We start from the raw sequence: 25,548 nt of genomic DNA, 5'->3' as shown, positions 1-25,548 counted from the left end.
ATAACTGAACATTTAAATACAATAAAGCATAATATATATATATATATATATATATATATATATATATATATATATATATATATATATATATATATATATATATAAAGTTAAAAGTTTTACACAGATTAATGTGCAAAGGAAATAGAAAAGACCAATAGGTATGACTTTACAATAAGATATCATTAGTTAACCATTAACATTCACAATGAGCAATAGCTACATTTGGTATAAAAATAAAATACAAGTCTTAGTTCATGTGAGCTCGTTAAATAACACAGTTGCAACTTTTGATTTTAACAACGTGTTATTAAATATCGGAATCCCTAAGATGAATTAATTAATTAATTTTTCATTGGCAGTTTATGTTAACTAATTAACTAATGAAGCCTTAATGTAAAGTGTGAATTAACAATAATGTAAGGGAAACAGGTCAATTTAGCTCAAAGGGAATCATTTAAGATTTTAAAGGGAATTTGAACAGAATCACTGTTTCACGGCTGTTCACGGAGACACGCCTGCGGTTCAGTGAACGAGCCGTTTAACATCAAATCTGCGCTGGATACTTATATCCAAACTATAGTGAAAACACTATCAATTAGCACAGTAACAAGATCGGCAGTTTAAGAAATTAACTTGTAAGCACAAAACACAAGATACTTCTCTTTTCAATATGAATAAGGCTTTATTAGATAAATCTAAGACATATAAACTAATCTAACACATAAACGCACGCACACACACATTCACACAAGTTGCAGGAAGGTCGAAAGTTAGGGAAAGATGAGTTTAAGAGAATGGAAATATGGAATCCCAAGTTAACAGCAATACGTTAAATTGCATAGACATGAACAACCATCAATCACGTAATTAGCCCTCGCATTGAGTTCCTCAATGTGACTAAAATTATATTAGATACACCAGCACAACAAATATCTGGGGGATACGTTGCCTTCGTTTTCTGTGAAAGGGACTCCCGTTGAAAGGGGTATCCCGGTGTCGCTGATTGGCTGGAAGTTCAGTAGTGAAGTGACGTCTTGGGAAGCCCGTGGTTGTTGGGCGTTGGCTGAAAGTGCAGAGTCGTGTACGCTGGTCGAAGTTGAACGGGCATCCGAGGTCAGGCTTCGGAGACTCGACGTTACAAAACTTAACTCAGAACACGAAACTCTCAAACGGAAAAAGAAAAGAAATAAAGTTTGACGAGACTAGGTTGTGTTCCTTCTCATCGTGGCATAGTAGCAGCAGGCAGGCACGCTGGAACCGCGCTCAAAGAACAATGATGACTAACCGCATGGCTAGATGCTACAAGCTAAAGCTAGGTAGCAAAGCTACAAGCTAAAAGCTAAGAGCAGGCATGACTGATAGCACGAGCAAGGCTGGAACTAAAAGTCGACATGGCTAATAGCAGCAGCTAGGGACTAAAAGCAGACTAAAAGCAAGCCATGACTGATAGCACAAGCAATGCTAGAACTAAAAGCCAGGCATGGGCTTCAAAGTATTTAAACTTCCTTGTTGGCCATCCCTCAAATGTTGCCTTGACCAATCAGATATGGTCTTGGGTATCATAAACCATTTGTTTATCTTACCAAGCATGTGGTTCTTGCCTCACAGGGTCTAATTTTGGACATGATTCCTATAACATGATTATGATATATTTTACAAATAAATGATTGTCAGGACAACATCAAGCAAGAAAATTTGATTATATCAATACTAGACATGATTATGTATCCTAAAATTTTTAAAAGACATACACAATAAGTGATTATACATGATAGTCAAATGTGTGGGTTACACATAAATGAATATGGAGTTAAGCAATGGAACGATTCATTTATAAGTCTTTTTGAGTTCATTCTGGTCCATATATAATGTACAAAAAGCAGTTTCTTTGCCATTCTCTGTGAAGACAAAGGTTTAAAGCCCTTCCCCCTTAGGAATTTCAGTCTGGTTCTGCCTGATGGGCGAAGTCAGTGCAAGTATTTAACATGATCTCCTGGGTTTACATGTGATGTCCAGCGTTGCATTTCAATCACGAACAATAAATTTGACAATCTCTTCTTCGAATTAAAATTGTTAATAATTGTTCTATTGGTGTTAATGTTGAAAGCTGTTGTGTGAACAAGTTGGTTGGTTGGTTATCTTGCTTGGTTCTTGTGGCACTAGAACTGATTTATGACTTCCTGAGGAGTTCGGCTCTCGTTTCAATGCACACAGCTCTGATAGACTCTTTGATTTGTCTGGTTCGACTCATTTCTGCTACAATAAAGAATCAAAACTCTAGGGCAGGGTTATTCAAATCTTGCCCTGGAGGGCCAATGCGGTTCAGAGTTTAGCTCTAACCCTAATCAAACACACCTGAGCATGCTAATCAGTGTTTTTGGGATCATTAGAAAATCACAGCCAGGTGACTTTGATCAGGGTTGGAGCTAAACTCTGCACCACATTGGCCCTCCAGGGGCAAGATTTTAATAACCCTGCTTTAGGGCATGTTGTAATCCAGAGTAAAATGAAAAAAAAAAAAGTTAAAAAAAAGTAAAAAAATAAATAAATAACCTAAATATCTAAATATTTAAATATTTGGCTGTGATGAACACCATTGCAAATCCACAAGTCTGATTGGCTATTTAAATACATTTTGGAAATTAGTGCTGCTGCTTTATTTATGGGGTTTCCAGAGTAAATGCTGCTTTTTCTGCAGTTTAGCGCCATCTGCTGTCAGAGAGTGAATGTGCTTTTAGTCTGCGCGTCTCTCACCCCATGTGCTTCTCATGCGTGCTTGTTTGCATCAGAGCGCACACGAGTCTTTTAAGCAGCATACAGTGGTGTTGTGCATTTTGACCAGCTGATGGGAATAGTATTCTTAAAATGCATTCCAAATTCAGAATAATTTGAAATATATCATTATTCACAGTATTTAGAAGTGCCCACGATAACAATACCTTGCATATTAATTACCGTGATATATCACATTACCGAATACCGGCACATCTTCTTGAGGCTTATGTGCCCTCTAGAAGCTTGCGTTCTGCAAGTGAACGTCGCCTGATTGTGCCATCCCAAAGAAGCACAAAGTCACTTTTACGGACTTTTAAATTAAATGTTCCCTCCTGGTGGACTGACCTGCCCAACTCAATCTGAGTAGCTGAGTCCTTAGCCTTCTTCAAGAATCGACTTAAAAAACATCTTTTCCATCTTTATTTCACCCTCTAACTTTAGCACTCACTATTCTAATTCTATTCTTAAAAAAATACTTATAGGTTGAAAGATGCTGGAAGTGCAAGCAGAGGAGCTGAACACAGAACGGTATTAAAGTGTTGTGACCAACTTGAGTTTAGGTGTGGTTGGCTTCCTATAATTATCACGGCCGGGAAGGAGAAGGGTCTCTAGGTGTTTATCAATGTCAAGGAAAGATCCTCGGAAGCCAGTATTTCAAGGATGCTACGTCATCGACATCCGTCGAAGGACTGTTCCAATGTCGAGGATCCTCGGAATTTCAACCAAGGACTGAGTCCTTCGTTCGAAGAATATCCCCAGACACAGGAAAGGATGCATATGTGTATCCTTTGCGTTCTTCGCGCTCCTCAAATCACCCACAATCCTATGCGCGCAGCTTTGCTATCTAACGTTAGTTCAAAAATTCAAAAATGTCGAACGTTAACGTAGTCGGAGCGTTAACGGTTTTTATTTACGTTACCAAACATTTGTATAACTGTAGTAAATATAAGTAAAGTTTGATGTTTAAATGCCAGTACAAATTACTACCATATTGATATTGTAAATTATACAAATACAAATGGTTAACTGAACCGGACCTGTCATTTAACAATTGGTTGCGTCAACGGCATTTCTTTTATAAATAACTAGTTAAGTTGTCCAAAGTAATTTAATAATACTATTCACAGCGTTATTCAAACGGACCTTTTCACTGACGTAATGATGCAATTACATGCACTTGCTAGCCTGTTCCATTTTCGTGTTCTCCGTATGCTAAAAAGGAGTCTGACCTAAGGAAGTGACTTGGAAGGATCAGTCCTACCAAGGAAGTATCCTTGACATTGAGAAACGCCTTCTGTTTTCCTCATAAGGAAAATGTTTTTGATCCGAGTCACCAGTAGATGGCAGCAATGCAACAGGAATCATAACAGTAAATAAGCAGCAGAATGACAGCCATCGCAATATATTAACTAAAAGATGTGCTCACCATAAAACCACAAATCTAAAGAGAAAACAAATGCACCAGCATGAATAAAAGCAGCTGCAAAGAGTAAAGCAATAAACAGTAACACTGCATAATCTGCATGATCTTTTCAGGTTGCATTCACTTTCACTTTTTCACTTTCCTAATATATGCTCAGGTTTGTCAGAAAGTCACAGAAGTGTGAATTTTGTAATTATTTGAAATGCTTACTCTGTTTAATGCACTTTCATTTATAAAGAAAATCCTGTTTCCAGGTGACTGCATTTTGTCAAGAAAATAGGCACTATTATGAAACTCCAAACATGCAAAATAAAAAATGTGGCAAAGCAACATGGACTGTAATATTTGAGGATTCTGTGGATAAAGACGTACTTTGTTCTCTGAAACCACTGAAGTCCCGTCCACCACCACCATCTTTCAAAGTTGTGCAGCGAAAGCAACGGGTCGTTTGCCTCATTCTTGATGTCTCAGGAAGCATGGGACTGGGAGTATGTGATAACAGACATTAACTTTATCTGAAAAGATCCTCCCATGACAACCTTATGTTACCAATGCTTTGAAATGACAGTTTGATAACTAATTTTGAATCTGTAAGAAACAAATTATGTTGTTGCTTTTACCCATTTTCTAGGGCTCTAGAATTCTTCAACTTCAACAGGCTGCCACACACTTCCTGCGGAACATCATTGAGGATCAAGCCAGTGTTGGAATTGTACAGTTTAGTACTAAGGCTTCTACTCTGAGAAACTTGACTACTATTGACAGTGACACCACAAGAGAAAATCTGATCAAATTACTGCCAATAGAAGCAGATGGAACAACAAACATGTGCTTGGGCCTTAGTCAAGGCTTACAGGTGCTATATTAATTGTACTAGCATGGATTTTTATGTTTGTGATGTATGAAAATATATAGAGTTTGTTCTATGTCAGTGATCCTTTTTTCTCCAGATACTTCGAGAGGACAATGGGGATGCATTAGGAGATGAAATAATTTTTCTGACAGATGGTCAGGCAACGGATAACATTACTGATTGTGTTCCATCTGCAATACAAAGTGGTGCCATTATACACACACTAGCTTTTGGTAAAAGTGCATCTCATGCACTGACAGAAATGGCGAAGAAAACAGGTGAGTGAGATCAGCATGATTAATAACTTACTATATCTGTCTTAGTGTAGTTAATTATTAAATGCAGGTTATCAATCAATGCAAAAATGTGCCATGTTGAAAACAGGGGGTAAATTTTTATCATCCAATGATAAGACCACATCTAACCAGTTAATGGATGCATTTGCTTCAATTACGTTATCAACCGGAGATTACACAAACGAACCAGTTCAGGTTTGTCAAGTCTTCCCTTGCCCACAATACATTTATTAATCAAAGAGTGTAATTAATCATTGTCATTTTTATCATTCTTTCAGTTAGAGAGTATTGGAGCAAGAACATCTGATTGGTTCAATGGGACAGTATCAGTGGATCAGACTGTTAGGAACAAAACCAGCTTTGTATTAATCTATGAAAGAAGTTTCCCTAATGTTTACATACAGTCACCAAGTGGCTCAGTCTATACTCAGACAAATATGAGTGATGATGGATCACAGAAAACCGTCACTTTAAAAATTTCAGGAACTGCAGAGGTATGATAACCCTTATGAACCATTTGTCTGTTATATTTATAGTTCAAACCATAAACATGTAGGCCTATATGCATTATTGTAACACAATAAAAAAAGCATCAAGGTTTTTACATAGACATTCAAAAACAACTTCAGACTAAGAAGGAGTTTATTACTGATGATTCAGCTGATGCACTTACAGCAAGCCCTTACTATTATCTGGTTTTACTCTTATGTTTGGTAGCATGGGGACTGGAAGTTCAGTATACAAACTACAATACTTCAGGCTTTGACTTTAACAGTAACTAGTCAAGCGGCACAAGCTGATGTTCCTCCTATCATTGTCAAAACCCACATGAACCAGCAGTTCAGTGATGGCACTAAACCCATGATAGTGTTTGCTGAGGTTAGACAGGATTACTCACCTGTAATAAATGCTGAAGTGTGGGCTACACTGGATTCAGAAACTGGCTCCATACACACATTACAACTGCTGGACAATGGAGCAGGTAAACTACCAACAATAAAATTTCGGTTAAAAATAAATATATAAATGCAAATAAAACAAATAAATAAAATAAAGGGTAAGTTACTTTTCACAACTTTGGCAAATAATTTAGTTATCCATCTTTTACAGGAGCTGATGCTTTTCAAGATGATGGAATCTATTCCAGATATTTCACACAGATGGTAAATGGGAGAAGCAGCTTGAAAGTAAGAGTAAAGAATCAAGATGGACAAACCAGAATTGCTGTCCTATACGTACATGGATATATGATAAATGGTAAACCCTGAGATCACATCACATCTTAAGTATGGAAATCCCATACTTTCAATTATTCATTTACTAGGGACCAGGTATCGCACAGGAATTGCTCTCAGCAGATAGTGAAGCCACACACACAAACTCGTCAGTTCTGACTTACACAGATGATGCAGACTGGTTATAATACCTTTAAGTGAACCACACCGTGTTAAGACAGTGACATTCAGAAATCAGAAGCCTCTAAGGGTGTTCCTCATGGTTCATCCATTGGTGCGTCCGTATGATCTGCAGATTTGCGGAAATACCACTACACATTAATCTGCTTGCAAAAATGATTTCAGAAGGGATCAGAATAAATCAAATATAACCATTGAATTTTAGTCAGGTGAACTTGTCACATAATTTTTTATATGTTTACGGTAAGAAATTTACAACATATCTTCACGGAACATGATCTTTACTTAAATAAAGATCATAAAAGAAAAATCAATCATTTTGACCCATACAATGTTTTTCTTGGCTATTACTTAAAATATACCCCAGTGAATCAGCAACTTAAGACTGGTTTTGTGGTCCAGGGTCACAGAATGTAAATTCTAGTATAGGAGTGTCCTACTATTAGCTACAATGTACATGGGTTACTGATTGGAAATGATTTATTAGTAGTATTTATTTTGTATTTTAAACTAATTTGTGATTAATTATCTTTAAAATATCATTAAACATGACTTTTATAACAAACTGTTTACTATCGCTGAACCAAGGTAATGAAGGGTGAAAAAGAGTGAGTGCTCCCTCTTCTGAAGTGCATTGCATTGCAGCACGAGTACACGTATAAGCAGGTATTTTTTCTGTTGCTCATTAAATTGTAAATTAAGTTGGTTAAATAGATAAACTGTTGACAGTATGCCGTTTTAAGCTTTGGATGGATGGCCAATGAGGAGGCAAAAAAATATGGGAATTAGTGACATCAATATTGCCCCTTCTGTGGCAACTTCATCAATTTCTCCTTGGCTTTTCCCTATGCCTTTAGTTGACATTCAGTTATATGAAGAAAAACATAACAAGGAAAGAAATGTTAACAAATATAGCAGTGCAACAATACACTGAACAAACTTATTATAGCATATTGCAAATATACACGGATGGCTCTAAAGATCCTGAATCTAGAATAACAGCAGCAGCAGGCTATATACCCCAATTCAAAGTCAAAGTATCAAAAAGAATTTCAGATCATGTATTTGTTTTTACTATAGAGACAATAGCAATATTCCTGGCTCTTCAGTGGATAGAAGAAGTACAGCCAATAAGATCAGTAATTTGTACAGACTCCCTTTCAGTTTTAAATAGCTTGCTAAGTGGAATTTCAACAGCAAGACAAGATATGATGTTTGATGTGATGCAGAGTCTATTTAGAATATGACAATCTGGTCTTATGGTATATTCCCTGTGGGTACCATCACATATGGGTTTGGAAGGAAACGAGTGGACAGGCCATCTGGCTAAACAGGCTCTGAAACATGCACAATTTGACATTAAAGTGTCAATGAGCATTGACCAGTCAGACGGGGCAAAGACATTTAACTCTCTGAAAATCATTGGTTATGTTAACAGCCTGTCAGTCTGTGCCATCTAGTTTCATGTCTATATAGAGAGAGAGATTGATATCCGCTTGTTATGTCTGAAGTCACATGTCACCGCTTTCACATCAAAACGCCATGATAAAACAACAAAAGGTGTTACTATAAACTCACAATGTGATATAATACTACCAAAATATTTTTTCTTTTTTCTGATATATTCATTAACAGCAATGACACAATCCTTTTGAACTTTTAACAACCAGTTTAAATAAATTTACTTGCACGAACTAGCCTATTTAAAATAAATATTACATGTACACAAAAGTTTGGGTTAGTAAGATTATGTAATATTTATTTATTTTTATTTTTTTAATAAGTCTCATGCTCACCAAGGCTGCACTTATTTGACAAAAATAAAGTAAAACAGCAATATTGTAAAATATAATAATTAAAATAACTATTTTCTGCTTTTATATATTTTAAAATGAAATTTAAAATACATCTTTGATCAAAGCTGAATTTTCAGCATAATTACTACACTCTTCAGTGTCATATAATCCTTTAGAAATAATTACAATATACAATAAGAAAACAATTGTTAAATTAGATTATTGCTGCTTCATATTTTTGTGTGGAAACCGTGGTGCATTTTTCAGAATTATTTTATATATAGTAACAATGATATGTAATGTAATGTAATATTGTGGCAATGGTTTCTTAAGATGTACTTATGCTGCTGATGCTTTTGGGAAACACAGCCCTATTTGAACCAACACTGTGACTGAGCCAATGTGTCAGCAGCGAGTGGTTAAAAAATTGCACTTTATAATCAATATTTTTATGTGAGGATCGATCCATTCGAGACAACATCTTTATTGAAAGTATCGATACTTTAGGATCGATATGCTCATCTCATTGACAGGCTATTATGCCAGCTTTAATAAGGTTCTACAATACTACAATCAAATAGGATAAAATAAATGCATAACTAAACTATATTTAGTTTTTATATTAGATTAAAAAAAAATGACAAGTTATATTATATTATAAAATGTTTGGGAATGATTCAGTTATTCATTCATGAAGACACTTTATTGGTGTAACCTGCAGAAAGAGTCAGTGAATTAATGTACACACTGAAACTAACTGTTGTATAAATGGCAATATACTGTAATTATCTATAAAGCTTTATGAAAAAAAAAAAAAAAAACATAATAATAATAATAATTAATTCAGGTGGTTGCTCTTATTTCAATTGTAGCGCAGCTGAAAACCCCAAAGCCTCCAGTTTCTGATGAACCACTTGAGGTTGTAAACTTCACCAGAACATCCACCGGAGAGAGTTTTGAGGTAACTCTTTCAGGCACAGCTCCACAAAATTTCCCTCCTAACAGAATCACAGATCTGAGTGCTGAGATCCAGGAGGACACTGTGTTTCTCAGCTGGAAAGCTCCTGGTGAAGACCTCGACCAAGGGACAGGTAAATCATACAATTACTATAACAGCTTTTAAAAGGTTTTCATTTTTTTAACATCTTCGCAGATAAAATAAAAGTTGTTTTAAAGTTACATCATGAAACAGTGTATCTTTAAATGTCTCGCACTGCATGTTTTGTTTGCTTGTTGTTGTTTTTGTTTGGATTTTTATTTTATTTTTTATGTATACATTTTTTCATTTAAGCTAAATCCTATGAGATCAGGTGGAGCTTTGGTCTTAAAATGCTTCGATTCAACTTCAGCAATGGTTATTCTGTCAACACAACTGCTGTCACACCTCAGAAGGCTGGAACAGTTGAACAGCATTCATTCAATCTCAATATCACAATCCAAAAAGACACCACACTCTTCTTTGCAGTTCAGACGAAGGACAAACAAAATGCTAAATCTGAAACCTCCAACATTGCTCAAGCTTCAAAAATCCCCCCTGCTCCGATATCTTCAGAAATATCAAACCCAAACATGAACTTGACAGTTCTTGTCATTTCTCTGTTTGTGGTATCTATGCTCACTCTCTGGTCAAATTGATATGGCATTAATGATCACAAACGAAGGTCAAAACAATCTTTATGCCTAATTTGACATAAGGTGTATACATACTGTAAGTATGTACATCCATCAGCATTAAAAAATAATAAATTCCATCAAACAGAATATCTTCATTTTTTTTTTTTTCTTTTTTTTTTTTTTTTGCAGCATGTGTACTTTTGCACAAATTATTAAGAAGGATTTCTGTTTTTGTCTATCACGCAGGATTCTGTGGACTGGATATTAATAATTATTATTTAGTGTACAATTGTCCTCTGTAATACAAAATAAGTACTGAACTGTCTGTACCTCAATTATTGATTCTGCTTTCACGCACCCCTGGTGGAAGACGACCAGTTTCTGATTAGAAAACAGTAACATTTGTTGAGTTTGCTGAGTTCTGCTCCTGTGTGTGGCTGAATAACATTACATTGTGTCCATGCTACCTGTAATATCTAGTGTTGATTCTCATAGTTCCTTTTTCTTTCTTTTCTTTTTCCTAATAAATAAATTACCATTTTATTATGAACTGTCTCCTTTTATAGCACTTCTAAAACATTCCTGAAATGTACTGTAGTTAGCCATCAGTTTGATAATCAAGCCAGCTGTGATATATATATATATATATATATATATATATATATATATATATATATATATGTATATAGCACATTTCTTACACAATGGTAACTCAAAGTGCTTTACATAAAAGCAAATAAAACAAGGAATAAAAAAATAATAAAATTGTTTAAAAGGTTTAAAACGAAAACAGTTAAGAATAGAAAATGATTATAAATAAAATATAGTACAAATATAGTATAAAATATACTAAGTTTGGATATTGCACAGTGCTCATTCAATAAATGCACAGCTAGGCAGATGAGTTTTGAGTCTGCATTTAAATGTGGCTAATGTTTTGGCACATCTGATCTCTTCTGGAAGCCGGGCGGCATAATATCTCTCTCGTATTGTGGGGGGTTCAAAAAGCAACCAACGCCTTGTTAGTGCTTTTTTACCAGCAGATGTTAAAATGCAAACAGGTATTCATCCTGCCGTCTTGCCTTTAAATCCACATTTCCTAAAAATATTATGGAAAAGAGCAAGGAAAGGGAAGTGTTAAGTATGTTTTCCAATGCTTTATGAAACTCTCCCCAGAAAGGTTTTATCACTGGGCACTCCCAGAATATCTGCCAGTGATTGGCTTCCTGAAACCCACACTGTCTCCAACATTTTGTGCGTGCTTTCACAATATGTGCTTTATGTTTAGGGGTAATACAAAATCGGACAAGACATTTCCTGAGGAATTGTTTGATGTGCTCAGATTTCCTGGTTCTAGCCAGAAACCTGTCGACAGGGTCCTGGATTAGCTGCAGCTGTCTAACAGTCTTCTTGGGAAGGCCAGTGAGGAGACCATTACAATAGTCCACCAATAGAAGCCACATTCATTCTGGCACTCTCACACACTTATATTTTCCTTTCATGTATTATTAACATGAAATACCTTTGATGAAAAAAATATAAAATTGGTCTTGTTGCTGTCTAGAGACATAATGGAGTTTAAGCCACAAATCTCTTGTTCAGATCTGTAAATAACCCTATAACTCTTAAGTTTCATGTTTTTATTTTTAGATCATGCCATATGATTTTGTTTAGAGGGGACTCTGCTAACTAATGGTAACTCACATTAGTCTTTGTTGCTGCACAGAATTACAGTTACACTTGCTGCTTCTGAAAGAAAATGTGCCTGCATCTAATGCATTGCCTGCATTGCTATCCACCTTATTCTTAAATGCGGAAGTTAGCATCTGGGCGAGACTTTTGTTTCAATAACTGCTATATGGAAATAGTGGGAAGAGTTACTCCTTCCGATTTTCAGGTCACGTCAGCAGTCCGTCTCTCTCTCAACTGCTCCTGTTTCTCCTGCCATTTTATATTCTCTCCATGCCAATTACTGCAACAAGAAACGGGTGTTGATCGTTTCCCTCCAACCCACTCACTCACCGCTCGTCTCCTGATTCTCTCTCCCGCTGCAGACTTTGCTAAACCACGCCCTGGGTTTTGGAGGCTCAGAAGATGTTGCAGGGGCTGTGTCACTTCCTCCCTAAATGCCCTGGCACTGTACCTGCAAAGCTGGCGCAGCCTCAGCCTCAGCGGAAGACGAAGCCGGCAAAGCGCTTCCCCTTCCCAAAATGTCATGGTCCCCACCCACGAGTTGTGCCGGACCCCGTGCTGGAGGTGCTAGAGTGGAAAAGGAGGGGCCCTGTTCTCATCTCTGCTGGAACGAACCCAAAAACAGATCGCCTTCACTCCTAACCTTTTCGAACAGCTCTGAGATATGAAATTTTGTTTTCAGTGGGTCATGTCATGCAGGTGCAGCGCGTGCCTGAATATTTTATCGCTGTGATAGTGGACCCACATACTTTAAAGAGCAAAATTCCTCACCATCTCGCAATCACTTACACGAACGTAGACTCCCTGCTTTTTCAAGGTGAGCTCTATTTCGAGAAAATAAAACCTCTCGCCTCACATTATACGGCTTGGGCAGTCATTCTGGGAATCTTGAGATGGGTTTTGGAAACAATTCGACTAGGCAACTCGCTACAGTTTGCTTGCAGGCCGCCCCTCTTCAGAGGTGTTGTTCAAACTTCTATCCCAGACAACAAAACTATTGTTCTCCGGCAGGAGGTACAAGCACTGCTTGCAAAAGGCGCTGTGGAAATAGTGCCCCCAGCAAACAGCGAGTCAGGCTTTTTCAGCCACTATTTCCTTGTCCCAAAGAGAGACGGCGGGCTCAGACCCATTCTAGATCTCAGACATCTGAACAGCTCACTGAACATCAGGTCATTGATGACGAGTAAAGATGATTCTGATACATATTTCCCCTTAGGATTGGTTTTTGACCGTGGAATTGAAAGATGCTTACTTTCACATCCACATAGCCCCCCGTCACAGACCGTTCTTGAGTTTCGTGTTTGCGGGAGTGGCCTATCATTATGCAGCCCTTCCATTTGGACTGTCCCTGGCCCCACGCACTTTTACAAAGTGCATAGACGCATCTCTGTACCCTCTCAGGCAGATGGGAATCCGCGTATTGAACTACCTCGATGAACAGGAACTGAACGCTCACAAAGACCTGCTGCTCATTCACTTAGAGTGCTTTGGGTTGGTCATCAACCCACGCAAGAGCTAGTTGTTGCCCAGATGCTGAATTGTCTTTCTAGAAAGTCAGCAATTGACAGTTTCCCTCACACCGGGGATGACATGCCCCCTGAGGGTTTTTAGTTTCTCTGTAACTCCACTGGGCAATGCTCCACATGTGGCCCCTCCAATTTTGGCTAAAAGCCCAAGTCCCGCAATACGCTTGGCGGTTGAAAAGATTTACGGTCAGGGTAGACCACCGCTGTATCAAAGCTGTGGCCCCCTGGAGGACCACTTGTCTGTTTCACACAGGAGTGTGGATGGGCGTGACCTCCAGAAGTAAAGTGATCACAACAGACATGTCCAACTCCAGCAGGGGCGCACTGTTGGAGGGCAATCTGGCATTCAGCTCCTGGACAGCTCAGCAGTGATGCCTACATCCTAACTGCCTGGAAATGTTGGCAGTCTCCTTAGTCCTGTATTCCTTCTTTCCAGCCATTAAAGTCCACCATGTCCTGGTCCATTCAGACAGCATGACAGGTTTGTCTTATATTAATCACCAAGGGAGCCTCAGGTCTCACGCCTTATACAGAATGGTTTGTCACCTCCTTCTCTGGGCACAGAAAGAACTCCTTTTGCTAAGGGTGGTTCATGTGCCAGGTAAGATGAACCTGAAACTGGACATGCTGCCAGAGGCAAGGTAGCCCTGGGTATTTGGGCACTGCATCCACAGACTGTACAGCGAATTTTGATTTGGCATCCCTGCCCAGAGTTGTGGAGCCTTCATGTCTGGTGCCTCGATGGGAGTCCGATTGTCTCCTAGTGAAAGTAAGCAACACCAGTCTTGAGGAAAATGGACCCATCTTCATGTGACGTGTCCTGTTTGCTGTATTTTCTGCAAGAGCTGCTGGATAAGGGGTGCACCCCATCCACGCTCAAAGTATATGTGGCAGCCATCGCGGCAAATCATCATCTCGAGGCTGGCCATTCAATAGGCAGAAACGACTTGGTCGTTAAATTTCTGAAGGGGATGAGGAAACTGAATCCTCCTTGCCCTCGGACTGTGCCATGTTGGGACTTATCCATGGTCCTATGGGCCCTAAAAATGCCTGCATTTGAGCTGTTCAGTTCGGCTGACTTGTGGCTCTTATTGCTTAAATTGGCCCTTCTCCCTGCTTTGGAGTCAGTTAAGCATATTGGTGACTTACAAGCACTGTCAGTCAGTGCCTTGTGTTTTGAGTTTGGGCTCAATGATGCAGGTCATATTGAAACCGAGACACGGCTATGTTCCTAAAGTGTTCTCTACCCCCTTTAGAGCACAAGTAATATTGCTATTGGTGCTCCCTGCTGCAGATTGCCAGCAGGGACTGAACGCTCTGGATAAAAGCATTTGTTAAATGCATAAATTTCATTGGTTTCAGTTAATTCAATTAGATAAATAAGCAACTGTTGAGTTTTTACCATTCAAATGCCTGAATGCACTGTAAGTTGCTTTGGATAAAAGTGTCTGCTAAATGCATACATTTAATTTAAATTTAAATAAAATCAGGATCAACAAACTCTTTTTTTCTACTGCAGAAAACACAAAACCTGCATCTGAAGCGGTTCTCAATTCCAGTCCTTGCGCCCCACTGCTCTGCACGTTTTTTAGGCTACGTTTCTCTTAGCGCTTCAGACGTTTGTTCTATTCGAACGTAAAGTGCCTTGCGAAGTGGACATCACAGGATATTACACCATGATTCCAGTTCAAAGCGAACATATATGTTCCAATCAAAGTGCATTGAAGTGTGTGAGATATTAATTTAAATTGTATTGATTTACAGAGGTATATGATTTCACAGTTGTCCGTGTGTAAAGATGCTGCGTAGTACAAATCAGTGAATGAAGGTTCCGAAGTGAGGTAAACTTCAACAGATTTCCCCTGCTCAGGGAGTAGGGATCAATGAACAATGGGAACAGTTCATGCACGGAGCTCACTTCTAACGAACTGATTATCCGAATCAGGTGTGTTAACAGAGAGACGTGCAATGTATGCAGAACAGTGGGGCGTGAGGACTGAAACTGAGAAACGCTGCATTAGATGTATTTACACAGACTGTTCGATGAAGCTAAGGTGCCATAAAAGCATTTTCAAATGCACAAATAATTGTAAACGTTTCATGTTTTAAATATTGTTTAAACATACAATGATGTATGATGAAATTAGTATTTCAATGAGTGAATCTTTTAGTGCAGTGGTTCCCAACCACCTTCCTGGAGGCCCCCAACACTGCATGTTTTCCATCTTAATCAAACACACCTGATCCAGATCATCAGATCATTAGTAGATACTCCAAGACCTGGGGCATGTTCAAGTTCAAAACGGTGCAGTTCATGTTTCCTGGAAACGGTGTGCACAGGTGTGCAACGGGGTTTGAGATGCGTTTTCTCTTGTTTGGTGGGTGTGTCAGAACTGCAGTCCAATCAGCAGCAACATGTATATAAAACACGCGGTATTAAAGTGAACTCGCATAATGGCTTCAAGGAAAATAATGTACAAATCTGTTCGTTGCAGCTCGGTATACGCAACAAATGAGGATATAAGAAGACATGTTTGTCGTAAGTTTTACTGTAAAAATATAGGATATCAACACAATTATGTAGTTGTTTATATTTTTAGCTTCATTGCAAGTGTATGACATTTGGTATAGAAATAAACAATGGTAATTAAGTGCTTTTCCTAAAAATGAGAAAGAAAATACAGGGTATTAAGACCGTATGAACTACAAATAAAGTCAGTATGTGAGGCAAAATAGATAGCTCCGAAAATTCTTCACAAAGAACACAAAGAATGGCGTTCTCAGCTTCTCAACTCTTGCGTCATCAGAACAGTGTGTTCAACGCATCACCACAAAACAAATAAAGAAAAAAATAAAGAAAACTCTTTGAATGAGAAGTTGTGTCCAACCTTTTGGTCTGCTCTGTATATGTGTAAATTTAGAGTGGTTATTAGCTGCCATGGCTGGAGAGTACACCTCTACGTCATCATTTTTTCGAGTATTTCCAATATCAGTCAAGTCAGGCCACCTTTATTGCCATATTGCTATTAGTCATTAGAATTAAAGGGGTCATATGATGCAATTTATTTTTTTCCTTTCTCTTTGGAGCTCTTGGTGCATAAAGAAGATCTGTAAAGTTGCTAAAGTCCCAAAATCCAAATAGATATTCTTTATCAAATTTAAGACTCTGCAATGGCCCCCTAAAACAGGTCATTCAAACACGCCCCCACATGTCTATGTCACTATGTGGAAATATTTGCATAGTTTCAGTAACCACAGTTAGTGCTGAAGCAGCCATGTAAGGGAGATGCTGTGTGTGTCAAATGTGTATCATGCTGTGTGTACTAAAGTCTCAGATCCAAAGACATATTATTTAACAAACTTGTGCTGTTGGTATCAAGGCAAAAGCAAAATCACTTTATTTGGCCTGCCGATAATAGATGCATTTAGGAATCTTTAAGATTACTTACAACAAAACAGCAATGCATTTTATGGCCTCACTGTGTGTGCAGATGCTCTCACACTAGGGGTGTAAGTAGGGTGGCCATATGCGCAGTTCATAAGGGACACGTCTTAGCCAGGATTTTAATAATGCCTGAAATATACAGGTTTGGGCTATTTGCACTGTGCAGGTTGATCGTTGTGTAACTTTAATGAGAGCTATAAAGAGCAGAGCAGACGGCTCCTTATGCTTTCAAATCGCTTTCACATGTTTGTTCGTTCATTTGACTTGAAGCATTGTGGCGCACTTGTTTTTTTTTTTTTTTTTTGTGACACTTCAAGTAAATCGAATGAACAAACACGTTCACATATTTGCATTGCTTCTCACAGGCAGCCCCATAATTGGTCGATTAACCTGTTAGCCAACACCCCCCATTATGGGACTCACAGCTGAAAGTGCTCTACCTAACTTATAATTGTAATAATTTCCTACTTCAGTGTGTTACAAACATACTTGTGGTGTCTTTAGAAAGAAGACCCTTTGGGCTTCACTTTTTATTAACCAGATTTGATAATGCTCAAAAATATTAAAAGTTACAGACACTGAAGTGCAATTTTTTTTACCACTAAAGAAATACATTAAATGAGGCCTGGAGCAATCTAGAAAAGTAATGGGTTGAAAGCCACGTCTCATGAGTTTCTATTTCAAATCTGAATAAAATATAATGAAAAATGATACTCCTGCAAATATTTTCATGAGACTATGTCTACACCCCCCACCCCCCAAATATAAGAAAATATATTTCCCAATAGTATTGAAGGCTTCTACAAACTATTTAGCCAGTAAACATACCACTGCATAGTTTTTTTTTTTTTTTTTTTTTCAATTATAAAACACTAGACAGAAACTTAGACATCATATAAGTGATTTATTTGAGCACTAGAAAAATACAATAAAAATAATTTGAGTAAGAAAAATAAGAATAAGAAAAAAAAAAAACCTGAGATTGCTAGAAATGCATATTTTACAATGAATTACGATACAAATAAGTGCTGATGAGCTGATGGCCACTTATACAGATGGTAATAACGCAAATGTGCCAAAATAAATAATCCACTCTCTCTAGTCATATAGATGCGTTCACTTTGATAGCCATGATCATTCAGTAATAGCTGATTTGCACTCAAACAGATGGTAATCATGCAGATACATTCACATTCAACATAAAACACACTCTCACATATAAAAAACTGTCGAAAATTAAAAAGAAACAAAGACAAAAGCGATCACTGTAAGTTCCGCCTCCATTAGCTGACAGGTGCGTCAGAGCGCATCACTAGCCCTCAGGAGGGAGCGCCAAATTCAAATAAACTATCTTCCACCTATTTCATTCATTCTTTTTTCCGGTGGATCGCCTCATTCTGTTTGTGACACTATACGCTGCAAAACCATGCCATGTAACCCTTAGTAGTGTAACCCTTGCCACTACCAAGACGCAGTTTCTGACTGTGAGTTATTCCATAACGGACGCAAACAATTCTGTCGCTGAAGAAATGAAATGTAAACAAAGGAATTATGATCCATATTACAACATTATTGCTTCGTTGGAGTAAATGTGCTTCATGAGATGTCATTCAGTGGATCCTTACCTTCCCAACTAAACGGGGATTTACAGCTGTGGATGTGTTTATGACTTGTTATTACGACGGATCTGGTATGTACAGCGTTTTCATTGCTTATTTTTTTATGTGTACTGCTTACACAAATGTAGCAAATACAGTCTTTATAAGCTTTCCATTGAAAAACAGCGATCTGTCGTAGATGCTTGAGGCTTAGATCTTTATAATGTTTCATAGTTTGTCAAGATTAAATTTGTCCTGTTTCATTTAATCTATTCATAATCACTGACACGTGCGAGTGGAGAGGCTTTGAGGACGAGGGCGTTCTGGTGCAGGTTAACAGTTAAGTACAATACCTGCATGTTATTGGTCAAACTACTCTGGATGTTTTAGGCAATATTAAAATCCTGTCTGGCCCATATGAACGGTGCATATGGCCACCCTAGGTGCACATTATATATCGGCTGATGATTAATGTGCATCTCGTCAGTAAAGCCGGTTATCTAATCAGTGGTAAATTCAATCAGGTACATGATTTCACATTGAGCAGCTGTTATTACACAGAGACGTTGTTAACGGACAAGCTGCGCAAATCCAAGCTGATAATAAACACATGGATTTGTGCAGCTTGTCAGTTAACAAGGGCTCCATGTAGTGAAAGCTGCTCTATGTGAAATCATGTACCTGATGGGATTTACCACTGTGATGTAAGGCCATTTTGATGCAGAGTGATGATGGCTACATGTCTGTCTTTGGAGGTAACATTACTAAAAAGAACACAATGATTGGAAGTGCTACTTCCCTCCTTTTATAGCAATCAGTCATCTCAGTCTGCTTTTGGCCATGACTGTACACTCCCACTTTTCCAGTTTTACACACCCATTTCTGGAGTCTTTTTTTAGATCTAAAGCCCGAGACACACTGCACGATTTTCTGCTGTCCCAGATGAAAGATTGTCATCGTGAAACAATCATGGGGATTGCGGTGATCGTGGATCCTAATAAGAGAGTAAGAGTACTGTAAGTGAGGTTCAGAAATGGCTGTTGTCACGGTCTTGTGACAAAAGATAGCCTATGATGAGCATCGCACAGTTTGTTGCGCTCTGACGCACCTGTCAGCTAATGGAGGCTCGGAAACCGAGACACGGCTCGGAAACCGAGACACGGCTATGTTCCTAAAGTGTTCTCTACCCCCTTTAGAGCACAAGTAATATTGCTATTGGTGCTCCCTGCTGCAGATTGCCAGCAGGGACTGAACGCTCTGGATAAAAGCATTTGTTAAATGCATAAATTTCATTGGTTTCAGTTAATTCAATTAGATAAATAAGCAACTGTTGAGTTTTTACCATTCAAATGCCTGAATGCACTGTAAGTTGCTTTGGATAAAAGTGTCTGCTAAATGCATACATTTAATTTAAATTTAAATAAAATCAGGATCAACAAACTCTTTTTTTCTACTGCAGAAAACACAAAACCTGCATCTGAAGCGGTTCTCAATTCCAGTCCTTGCGCCCCACTGCTCTGCACGTTTTTTAGGCTACGTTTCTCTTAGCGCTTCAGACGTTTGTTCTATTCGAACGTAAAGTGCCTTGCGAAGTGGACATCACAGGATATTACACCATGATTCCAGTTCAAAGCGAACATATATGTTCCAATCAAAGTGCATTGAAGTGTGTGAGATATTAATTTAAATTGTATTGATTTACAGAGGTATATGATTTCACAGTTGTCCGTGTGTAAAGATGCTGCGTAGTACAAATCAGTGAATGAAGGTTCCGAAGTGAGGTAAACTTCAACAGATTTCCCCTGCTCAGGGAGTAGGGATCAATGAACAATGGGAACAGTTCATGCACGGAGCTCACTTCTAACGAACTGATTATCCGAATCAGGTGTGTTAACAGAGAGACGTGCAATGTATGCAGAACAGTGGGGCGTGAGGACTGAAACTGAGAAACGCTGCATTAGATGTATTTACACAGACTGTTCGATGAAGCTAAGGTGCCATAAAAGCATTTTCAAATGCACAAATAATTGTAAACGTTTCATGTTTTAAATATTGTTTAAACATACAATGATGTATGATGAAATTAGTATTTCAATGAGTGAATCTTTTAGTGCAGTGGTTCCCAACCACCTTCCTGGAGGCCCCCAACACTGCATGTTTTCCATCTTAATCAAACACACCTGATCCAGATCATCAGATCATTAGTAGATACTCCAAGACCTGGGGCATGTTCAAGTTCAAAACGGTGCAGTTCATGTTTCCTGGAAACGGTGTGCACAGGTGTGCAACGGGGTTTGAGATGCGTTTTCTCTTGTTTGGTGGGTGTGTCAGAACTGCAGTCCAATCAGCAGCAACATGTATATAAAACACGCGGTATTAAAGTGAACTCGCATAATGGCTTCAAGGAAAATAATGTACAAATCTGTTCGTTGCAGCTCGGTATACGCAACAAATGAGGATATAAGAAGACATGTTTGTCGTAAGTTTTACTGTAAAAATATAGGATATCAACACAATTATGTAGTTGTTTATATTTTTAGCTTCATTGCAAGTGTATGACATTTGGTATAGAAATAAACAATGGTAATTAAGTGCTTTTCCTAAAAATGAGAAAGAAAATACAGGGTATTAAGACCGTATGAACTACAAATAAAGTCAGTATGTGAGGCAAAATAGATAGCTCCGAAAATTCTTCACAAAGAACACAAAGAATGGCGTTCTCAGCTTCTCAACTCTTGCGTCATCAGAACAGTGTGTTCAACGCATCACCACAAAACAAATAAAGAAAAAAATAAAGAAAACTCTTTGAATGAGAAGTTGTGTCCAACCTTTTGGTCTGCTCTGTATATGTGTAAATTTAGAGTGGTTATTAGCTGCCATGGCTGGAGAGTACACCTCTACGTCATCATTTTTTCGAGTATTTCCAATATCAGTCAAGTCAGGCCACCTTTATTGCCATATTGCTATTAGTCATTAGAATTAAAGGGGTCATATGATGCAATTTATTTTTTTCCTTTCTCTTTGGAGCTCTTGGTGCATAAAGAAGATCTGTAAAGTTGCTAAAGTCCCAAAATCCAAATAGATATTCTTTATCAAATTTAAGACTCTGCAATGGCCCCCTAAAACAGGTCATTCAAACACGCCCCCACATGTCTATGTCACTATGTGGAAATATTTGCATAGTTTCAGTAACCACAGTTAGTGCTGAAGCAGCCATGTAAGGGAGATGCTGTGTGTGTCAAATGTGTATCATGCTGTGTGTACTAAAGTCTCAGATCCAAAGACATATTATTTAACAAACTTGTGCTGTTGGTATCAAGGCAAAAGCAAAATCACTTTATTTGGCCTGCCGATAATAGATGCATTTAGGAATCTTTAAGATTACTTACAACAAAACAGCAATGCATTTTATGGCCTCACTGTGTGTGCAGATGCTCTCACACTAGGGGTGTAAGTAGGGTGGCCATATGCGCAGTTCATAAGGGACACGTCTTAGCCAGGATTTTAATAATGCCTGAAATATACAGGTTTGGGCTATTTGCACTGTGCAGGTTGATCGTTGTGTAACTTTAATGAGAGCTATAAAGAGCAGAGCAGACGGCTCCTTATGCTTTCAAATCGCTTTCACATGTTTGTTCGTTCATTTGACTTGAAGCATTGTGGCGCACTTGTTTTTTTTTTTTTTTTTTGTGACACTTCAAGTAAATCGAATGAACAAACACGTTCACATATTTGCATTGCTTCTCACAGGCAGCCCCATAATTGGTCGATTAACCTGTTAGCCAACACCCCCCATTATGGGACTCACAGCTGAAAGTGCTCTACCTAACTTATAATTGTAATAATTTCCTACTTCAGTGTGTTACAAACATACTTGTGGTGTCTTTAGAAAGAAGACCCTTTGGGCTTCACTTTTTATTAACCAGATTTGATAATGCTCAAAAATATTAAAAGTTACAGACACTGAAGTGCAATTTTTTTTACCACTAAAGAAATACATTAAATGAGGCCTGGAGCAATCTAGAAAAGTAATGGGTTGAAAGCCACGTCTCATGAGTTTCTATTTCAAATCTGAATAAAATATAATGAAAAATGATACTCCTGCAAATATTTTCATGAGACTATGTCTACACCCCCCACCCCCCAAATATAAGAAAATATATTTCCCAATAGTATTGAAGGCTTCTACAAACTATTTAGCCAGTAAACATACCACTGCATAGTTTTTTTTTTTTTTTTTTTTTTCAATTATAAAACACTAGACAGAAACTTAGACATCATATAAGTGATTTATTTGAGCACTAGAAAAATACAATAAAAATAATTTGAGTAAGAAAAATAAGAATAAGAAAAAAAAAAAACCTGAGATTGCTAGAAATGCATATTTTACAATGAATTACGATACAAATAAGTGCTGATGAGCTGATGGCCACTTATACAGATGGTAATAACGCAAATGTGCCAAAATAAATAATCCACTCTCTCTAGTCATATAGATGCGTTCACTTTGATAGCCATGATCATTCAGTAATAGCTGATTTGCACTCAAACAGATGGTAATCATGCAGATACATTCACATTCAACATAAAACACACTCTCACATATAAAAAACTGTCGAAAATTAAAAAGAAACAAAGACAAAAGCGATCACTGTAAGTTCCGCCTCCATTAGCTGACAGGTGCGTCAGAGCGCATCACTAGCCCTCAGGAGGGAGCGCCAAATTCAAATAAACTATCTTCCACCTATTTCATTCATTCTTTTTTCCGGTGGATCGCCTCATTCTGTTTGTGACACTATACGCTGCAAAACCATGCCATGTAACCCTTAGTAGTGTAACCCTTGCCACTACCAAGACGCAGTTTCTGACTGTGAGTTATTCCATAACGGACGCAAACAATTCTTTAGCTGAAGAAATGAAATGTAAACAAAGGAATTATGATCCATATTACAACATTATTGCTTCGTTGGAGTAAATGTGCTTCATGAGATGTCATTCAGTGGATCCTTACCTTCCCAACTAAACGGGGATTTACAGCTGTGGATGTGTTTATGACTTGTTATTACGACGGATCTGGTATGTACAGCGTTTTCATTGCTTATTTTTTTATGTGTACTGCTTACACAAATGTAGCAAATACAGTCTTTATAAGCTTTCCATTGAAAAACAGCGATCTGTCGTAGATGCTTGAGGCTTAGATCTTTATAATGTTTCATAGTTTGTCAAGATTAAATTTGTCCTGTTTCATTTAATCTATTCATAATCACTGACACGTGCGAGTGGAGAGGCTTTGAGGACGAGGGCGTTCTGGTGCAGGTTAACAGTTAAGTACAATACCTGCATGTTATTGGTCAAACTACTCTGGATGTTTTAGGCAATATTAAAATCCTGTCTGGCCCATATGAACGGTGCATATGGCCACCCTAGGTGCACATTATATATCGGCTGATGATTAATGTGCATCTCGTCAGTAAAGCCGGTTATCTAATCAGTGGTAAATTCAATCAGGTACATGATTTCACATTGAGCAGCTGTTATTACACAGAGACGTTGTTAACGGACAAGCTGCGCAAATCCAAGCTGATAATAAACACATGGATTTGTGCAGCTTGTCAGTTAACAAGGGCTCCATGTAGTGAAAGCTGCTCTATGTGAAATCATGTACCTGATGGGATTTACCACTGTGATGTAAGGCCATTTTGATGCAGAGTGATGATGGCTACATGTCTGTCTTTGGAGGTAACATTACTAAAAAGAACACAATGATTGGAAGTGCTACTTCCCTCCTTTTATAGCAATCAGTCATCTCAGTCTGCTTTTGGCCATGACTGTACACTCCCACTTTTCCAGTTTTACACACCCATTTCTGGAGTCTTTTTTTAGATCTAAAGCCCGAGACACACTGCACGATTTTCTGCTGTCCCAGATGAAAGATTGTCATCGTGAAACAATCATGGGGATTGCGGTGATCGTGGATCCTAATAAGAGAGTAAGAGTACTGTAAGTGAGGTTCAGAAATGGCTGTTGTCACGGTCTTGTGACAAAAGATAGCCTATGATGAGCATCGCACAGTTTGTTGGCTGTTAAGATCCACGTTTACTGACCAACCAATCAATAAAAATGAACAAAACATTAAAAAACATAAAACTGCTTAACTCAAGCTCTTGTTCCTTCCTTTTTCGCCACTTCCACTTTTTTCAGCACACATAAAAACTACAGCTGCTGAAGTATGATTTATCATGCTCAGTTTGTTTACCACTAGCACATGCTGATGACGTTTTATTCTTCTATAGAAATGTATGTTGTAGCCTACGAGTCAATAGGTACCATCATCGTATAGTCTACACACATGCCATAGCCAAATTTATTAGGGATGCACCGGTTGACCGGCCATAAATCGGAACCGGACGGTTTTTGCTTAGAATACGCGATCGGCAATCGGCCAGTTTTTGGTCTTTTTTTCAGCCGATTTTTCCGGAAGTTCGCTCGCATGCACAGACTACATTGTAATCGTTCGCTGTGTCATTTGTGTGGAAGAGTATTTCGAAATCTGTGCGCAGGACACAGGCAGCTGATCAGTACTGGAAATACAGAGCTTCATGTCTGAGGCACAGACAGCAGGAAGCGATCAGCCGTTGGTGTCATGCCGCACAAATAAGAGTCCCTTTTCTGCGCGCACTGAAGCTGCGTGAGCGTATACTGTAGGTGTTTCTCAATGTCAAGGAAGGATCCTCGGAAGTCAGTATTTCGAGGATGCTACGTCATTGACATCCGTCAAAGGACTGTTACAATGTCTAGGATCCTCGGAATTTCCACCAAGGACTGAGTCCTTCATTCGAAGAATATACTATACACAGGAAAGGATGCATATGTGTATCCTTCGCGCTCTCAAATCACCCACAATCCTATGTGCGCAGCTTTGCTATCTAACGTTAGTTAAAAATTTAAAAAATGTCGAACATTAACGTAGCCGGAGCGTTAACGGTTTTTATTTACGTTACCAAACATTTGTTATAACTGTATAAATATAAGTAAAGTTTGACATTTAAATGACAGTACAAATTACTACCGTATTGATATTTTAAATCATACAAATACAAATGGTTAACTGAACC

General features: G+C 38.2%; 1 protein-coding gene across 1 annotated transcript in view; it reads left to right on the top strand.

The window, feature by feature from the left end:
- Positions 1–10,705, top strand: part of LOC113095483 (calcium-activated chloride channel regulator 1-like) — a 33,939-nt gene extending 23,234 nt beyond the window's left edge. The window contains exons 8-16 of the mRNA XM_026261015.1: positions 4,453–4,686; positions 4,830–5,054; positions 5,149–5,329; positions 5,436–5,542; positions 5,626–5,841; positions 6,065–6,329; positions 6,458–6,604; positions 9,431–9,649; positions 9,850–10,705. Of these exons, the coding sequence (XP_026116800.1) occupies positions 4,453–4,686; positions 4,830–5,054; positions 5,149–5,329; positions 5,436–5,542; positions 5,626–5,841; positions 6,065–6,329; positions 6,458–6,604; positions 9,431–9,649; positions 9,850–10,193 (1,938 nt within the window). The 3' untranslated portion in view covers positions 10,194–10,705. The remainder of the gene's footprint in view (positions 1–4,452; positions 4,687–4,829; positions 5,055–5,148; positions 5,330–5,435; positions 5,543–5,625; positions 5,842–6,064; positions 6,330–6,457; positions 6,605–9,430; positions 9,650–9,849) is intronic.
- Positions 10,706–25,548: the final 14,843 nt, after the last annotated feature.

This window comes from Carassius auratus, unplaced genomic scaffold (genome assembly GCF_003368295.1).
Source record: "Carassius auratus strain Wakin unplaced genomic scaffold, ASM336829v1 scaf_tig00215749, whole genome shotgun sequence".
Taxonomy (NCBI): Eukaryota; Metazoa; Chordata; class Actinopteri; order Cypriniformes; family Cyprinidae; genus Carassius; species Carassius auratus.
This window is presented reverse-complemented; position numbering and strand designations above follow the sequence as displayed.